At 50.4% G+C, this 6,061-nt stretch overlaps 1 protein-coding gene across 1 annotated transcript in view; it reads left to right on the top strand.

Annotated features, from left to right (window-relative positions):
• Positions 1-2,999, top strand: part of LOC129355847 (rho guanine nucleotide exchange factor 2-like) — a 14,748-nt gene extending 11,749 nt beyond the window's left edge. The window contains 9 exon segments of the mRNA XM_055025461.1: positions 39-248; positions 339-416; positions 500-555; positions 831-872; positions 980-1,030; positions 1,108-1,117; positions 1,120-1,385; positions 1,471-1,618; positions 1,686-2,999. Coding sequence (XP_054881436.1) covers positions 39-248; positions 339-416; positions 500-555; positions 831-872; positions 980-1,030; positions 1,108-1,117; positions 1,120-1,385; positions 1,471-1,618; positions 1,686-1,720 — 896 coding nt within the window. The 3' untranslated portion in view covers positions 1,721-2,999.
• The last annotated feature ends 3,062 nt before the right edge of the window (positions 3,000-6,061 follow it).

Raw genomic sequence — 6,061 nt, 5'->3', positions numbered from 1 at the left:
ATCCCCCCGTCCCTCCTCTTCCTCGCCTGTCTCCACAGCTGACATCCAGCAGAAGGACAAGGAGGTTCTGGAGCTCCTGCAGGAGCGGGTCACCTTGTTCTCCGACCTGGTCCAGGCCGCGGCGCGAGAAGACGGAGAGGAACGGCGTGTGGAGGCGAAGACCTCGTCCTCTAACCGGAACCTGTTCAGAGCCGACACGCCGCACGCTCCCAAAGCAGAACCGCTCCTTCTGGCCGCCATTGGAGAAGGTGAGGAGGCTCTGCTTAGCTCTGCTTAGCTGCTTTTCAGCGGTTTGGTTCTGGTTGAATCTGACTTTTCTTCTCTGTTTCTTGTTTCAGTCGACAAACTGGCGGCTCTGCTGTCCGACTCCGGAAATCAGAAATCCTCCATGACCAACGGCAACCAGGACATCAGCAGTGAGTCACACCGGTTCTGCTGTTTACCTGGAATGGTTCCGACCTCCTCTCACCTGTCCCTCCCTCACCTGTTTCTGTCTCAGATGGGGATTCAGTTTCTGTCAACGGTTCTTTTAAGATCAGCAACAGCTCTTCCAAGGTAAAACTCCTTCCACCAGAACTCTGCAGCTTCTACTTAGAGTGAGCCGGTTCAGGCCCGGTTCAGGTTAGGGTTAGGGTTAGGGTTAGATGAAGGTTCTGACTGGTCCCAGTTGGGATGTTGGTGGTGTCGCTCTGCAGTTCTGGGCGGCGATCCAACAAGGTTCTGTTTCAGCGAGTCGCCTGGAGGCGGCGGACCAGAGCTGGGCTCGGCCCGGTTCGTCACAGTTAGTGTGACTGTGAAGGTTCTGGTTCTGACCCGGTTTTGTGTTTCAGGACCGCAACGGAAACCAGCTGCAGGAACGGACCCTGAATGAGGTAACCTCTACTTCCTGTTTCCACTTCGACCAATCAGCTTTCAGTCGGCTCAGCGTCAGAGCCCGGTTCTGGGTCTGACCCAGTTCTGACCCGCTTTTTGTCAACAGGAAGTGCGCCAGCGGTTGGTCGCGCTCAGCACACAGCTTCACGGCCTGCAGGTCCGTTCCTCCAGTCTCAAAGCCTTTCCTGTTGAAGCAGGAAGTGATGTAACGGGTGTGTTTGGCTCCGCTCCCAGGCGGCGGTGATCGGCAGGACTCAATCCTGGAGCTGTCGGCGGGCGTTGCCCACCCGGCCGGCCCGGGCTCCGCCCCCCGCCTGGTGCGGTCGATGTCGCGCGACGCGGCACTGGACGCCAGCGGCGAGGCGGTGCTGCTGCGGCGGCAGGTGGAGCTGCTGCAGGAGGAACTGTCACGGCTGCGTCTGAAGGCGGAGGAGGGCGGCAAGAAGGGGGCGGGGTCTGGAAAGAAGAAGAAGAAGAACAAAGGGAAGGGCGACGCCTCCAAGGACCAGCAGGTGCGTCCGGACAGCCAGGTGATGCGGCGCGACGATGGCGAACAACCCTGATGTCCGCCGTGATGTCCACCGTGTCTCCCAGCAGGTGGACAGGAAGCCGGAGGCCGAGCCGCCCGCAGTCGCCCCGTTGGCCGTCGAGGATCCCGTCGACCAATTAGATGGCCTGGAGGAGGGCCCGGAGGAGGAGGAGGAGGAAGTGATGAAGATCTCGCCGCGCTCCGACAGTCCCAGAGGTCAGTACCGCCGTCCCCGCCGTGTGTCTCACTGTCACCATGGTAACCGCCGCTCTGTGACCCCCAGACCTCCAGGACATTCCAGAGGAGAGCGAGAGCTAACCTCCCATTGGACGTCACCGCCGTGATGTCACCGTGATGTCACCGCCATGACCATGACGTCACCGTGATGTCACCGCCATGATGTCACCGCCATGATGTCACCATGATGTCACCGCCATGACGTCACCGTGACGTCACCGCCGTGATGTCACCGTGATGTCACCGCCATGACGTCACCGTGATGATGTCTCCGTGATGATGTCACCGTGATGTCACCAGAGATCCACTCGCTGTCGGACTCTTTCCTTCAACATTTCCAAAATTTTCTGTTGGATACAGGAAGTGTAACCATGACAACTGTTTACTGATCATGTCTGCTGGAGGGGGAGGGGCTTATTAAGAGGGAGGGGCTTACAGAGGCTGTGGTCAGCTCTGATTGGAGGCCATAAGGCCAGTGGGCGGAGTTTGTGTGTCTCAGTCCAAAGTTCAAAATCTAGTTCAAAAAACGCTTGAGGCGATCAGCCATGCTGGGAGCTGGAGACCAGTACAGGTTACTGGGAGCTACTGGGAGGGTCAGGGGCAAAAGAACCTGGAGTGAAACTGTGGATAAAACAGGAAACGCTGCTTGGCAGGATTTCAGATATTAAAACGAGAGACTGATTAATAAATAACAATCGATTTGGCCTGATAGGATCGCTGAGTCAGCAGGTCTCAGAGCGTACCGACCTGCTGACCTTCACTGGAAGCAGAAACATTTCTCTTCCTGGCTCAGAGCCATCATGAGACACATGAACGGTCACCACACTACATTACCCAGAAGGCCTTTGGAGCTGCAGCCTGACTGTGGGAACTTTATTTAAACAGAAGTAGTTTTAGAAACTTTTATTCTGTTTGTTACGTCTGAATATTTAGCTTCAAAATCTGTTCCAGGTTCAGGTGAAGCCAAAAAGTTTTTAATACAGCAGCGGGTTGGGGAGGGGAACCAGTTAGAGATAGGAACTGGGAGGACTGGGAGGGAGGTCTGCATGGGTCACATCTGCTGTCCATTAGCATGTTAGCATGGCTGTTTTTTCTATAAGAGTTAATTAACCAGTTTGTAAGTGTCAACATGATGATGATGATGATGATGATGAGGTCACATGATGTAAACACTATGAACCTGCTGATGGACACAAACGACTCCAGCTGCTTCAGCTGATGATGATGATGAAGGTTTCCTGTCCAGAATATTTCAGAGAATTTACAGAAACATCTGGAAGATCCAGGAGAAAAGCTGAAGCCTTTCAGGAACTGATTATTGATTATTGATTTCTGCTGAATATAAAACCCTCAGAAACTTCCTGTCTGCTGTTATTATGATGGATGGATGATAAATGGATGGATGATAAATGGATGGATGATAAGAGCTGTACAGTGGCGGCTGCCTTGCAGCAAGCAGGTTCTGGGTTCAATTCCCAGCCTGAGGCTTTCTACATGGCTCAGAGCCATCATGAGACACATGAACGGTCACCACACTACATTACCCAGAAGGCCCAGACCCAGAACCCACCATGGCCAGCATGGTGGGTTCTCTCCGGTTCTCTCTGCTTCCTCCCACGGTCCAAAAGCATGACTGTCAGGTTCATTGGTCTCTAAATTATTCTCCCTCGAGTGAGTGTGTGTGTGGTTGTTTATCCTGTCTGTCTCTGTTGAACTAGATGACCTCTAGTCCAGATGACCTCCAGGTGACCCCACTAGGGAAAGGGTGAGGATAGATGCTAACCTGGCTAGCAGCCGGTTCAGGTGGCCCTGAGGTGCAAACCACTTCAACAATTTACAAAAATAAAACGGAAGAGGAACAAAGATCCCAGTTGGAGAAATGGCTGATCGGACGACGGCTTTTGAAGCGGAGTTATCACTTGATAACTTCCGGTCAGCCTGTTGTTTGCGATGCGCTACAGAGTTAAAACGAGTAAATGGATCGAACTTCATACTTCAGTACAAAACATTTCAGATACTTTAAGACTTTAACTCAAGCAACATTTCAATCAGTGACTTTTACTTTGACCAAAGTCATATTTTGGAGCGGTGCCGATACTTTTACTGGACTCTGAGATTTCACTACTTTATACAACACTGGCTGATTGTAGTGGCTCCACATTGTTAGCAGAACTAGGGGGCCCAAAACCTGATTTAGCTTGGGCCGGCTCTGGCCTCTCCCTCTTTAGAAACACAACACAGTATATAAAAAAGTTAGCTAAGAGAATAATCAGAGTAGTTAACTGGGCCAATTTAGTGACAAAGGAACTATTTTTTTGTCGTTTATTAGTTTGTTTCACCACAGAAATGTGCAGCACTGCCCACAAAGTCAAACATTCTGCTCCTAAATTTACATCGTTATTATCTTTAATGTTACCAGTGAAAGGTAAAGGCAGTGGCTCCACTTTGAACTGTAAAACCGTTGAAACTCGTCCACAGCACGTTTTCTCCACTGCCACTTTCAAAATGGCGGCGACATAAGTTGGACTCAGCGTGTTCGTATTCAGGCCTCTTGTCCAATCAGTTATTTCTCAGGTCTCACACTGGGACACACCCTTTCTGCTTGTTAATATTGTAGTGTTTGTGGAAGTGGTTTGCACCTTAGAGCCACCGAGTTACTGAATTCTCTGCTGGATGTCAGATCATTATCAGCTAAAGGACCAGTTCACGACCCATCACCGACCGTAACGAGATGTGGATCTGCAGTGGCGTCTTCACATCATCGACGGTAAAGAACGCTGCTGCTGGAGTTCTGACTAAAACTAGGAAGATAGAGACACCGCCCGGTTCTACACCAGCCGGTTCCACTCCAATCGGTTCTACACCAATCGGTTCTACACCAATCGGTTTTACACCAGCCGGTTCTACTCCAATCGGTTCTACACCAATCGGTTCTACTCCAATTGGTTCTACTCCAATCGGTTCTACACCAACCGGTTCTACACCAATCGGTTCTACACCAATCGGTTTTACACCAGCCGGTTCTACTCCAATCGGTTCTACACCAATCGGTTCTACACCAATCGGTTCTACACCAATCGGTTTTACACCAGCCGGTTCTACTCCAATCGGTTCTACACCAATCGGTTCTACACCAATCGGTTCTACCAATCGGTTCTACACCAACCGGTTCTACTCCAATCGGTTCTACACCAATCGGTTCTACACCAATCGGTTTTACACCAGCCGGTTCTACACCAATCGATTCTACACCAATCGATTCTACACCAGCCGTTCTACACCAATCGGTTCTACACCAGCCGGTTCTACACCAATCGGTTCTACACCAGCCGGTTCTACACCAATCGATTCTACACCAAACGGTTCTACACCAATCGATTCTACACCAATCGGTTCTACACCAATCGATTCTACACCAAACGGTTCTACACCAATCGATTCTACACCAAACGGTTCTACACCAATTGATTCTACACCAATCGATTCTACACCAGCCGGTTCTACACCAATCGGTTCTACACCCCGGTTCTACACCAATCGGTTCTACACCAGCCGGTTCTACACCAATCGGTTCTACACCAGCCGGTTCTACACCAATCGATTCTACACCAAACGGTTCTACACCAATCGATTCTACACCAATCGGTTCTACACCAATCGATTCTACACCAAACGGTTCTACACCAATCGATTCTACACCAATCGGTTCTACACCAATCGGTTCTACACCAATCGGTTCTACACCAGTCAATTCTACACCAATCGTTTCTACACCAATCGGTTCTACACCAGTCGATTCTACACCAATCGGTTCTACACCAGCTTGTTCTACACCACCGGTTCTACACCGCCCGGTTCTACACCGCCCGGTTCTACACCAGCCGGTTCTACACCAATCGATTCTACACCAAACGGTTCTACACCAATCGATTCTACACCAATCGGTTCTACACCAATCGATTCTACACCAAACGGTTCTACACCAATCGATTCTACACCAATCGGTTCTACACCAATCGGTTCTACACCATCGGTTCTACACCAGTCAATTCTACACCAATCGTTTCTACACCAATCGGTTCTACACCAGTCGATTCTACACCAATCGGTTCTACACCAGCTTGTTCTACACCAGCCGGTTCTACACCGCCCGGTTCTACACCGCCCGGTTCTACAAAGCCACCTGGCTGGAGCCGATTTGATTAATAACTGGAACAGTAGGTGTCGTGGTGTGGATTAGAGTTTTTATGGCTTCTCTTTGTTTTGCCACTGAAATATAATGTTTCTGTAGTTTGTTGTGTTTTTAAGTAACGCATTCTGACCTGAAATGCTCGTGGGTCAGGCTGCAGATTCTTGACAGTCCAGCAGGGGGCAGTGGTTTAACTGCTTCTTCCTCTTCCTTAGAAAAGAAGAACAGCTGAC

Source organism: Poeciliopsis prolifica, unplaced genomic scaffold (genome assembly GCF_027474105.1).
Source record: "Poeciliopsis prolifica strain line A6 unplaced genomic scaffold, Auburn_PproV2 SCAFFOLD148, whole genome shotgun sequence".
Lineage (NCBI taxonomy): Eukaryota > Metazoa > Chordata > Actinopteri > Cyprinodontiformes > Poeciliidae > Poeciliopsis > Poeciliopsis prolifica.
This window is presented reverse-complemented; position numbering and strand designations above follow the sequence as displayed.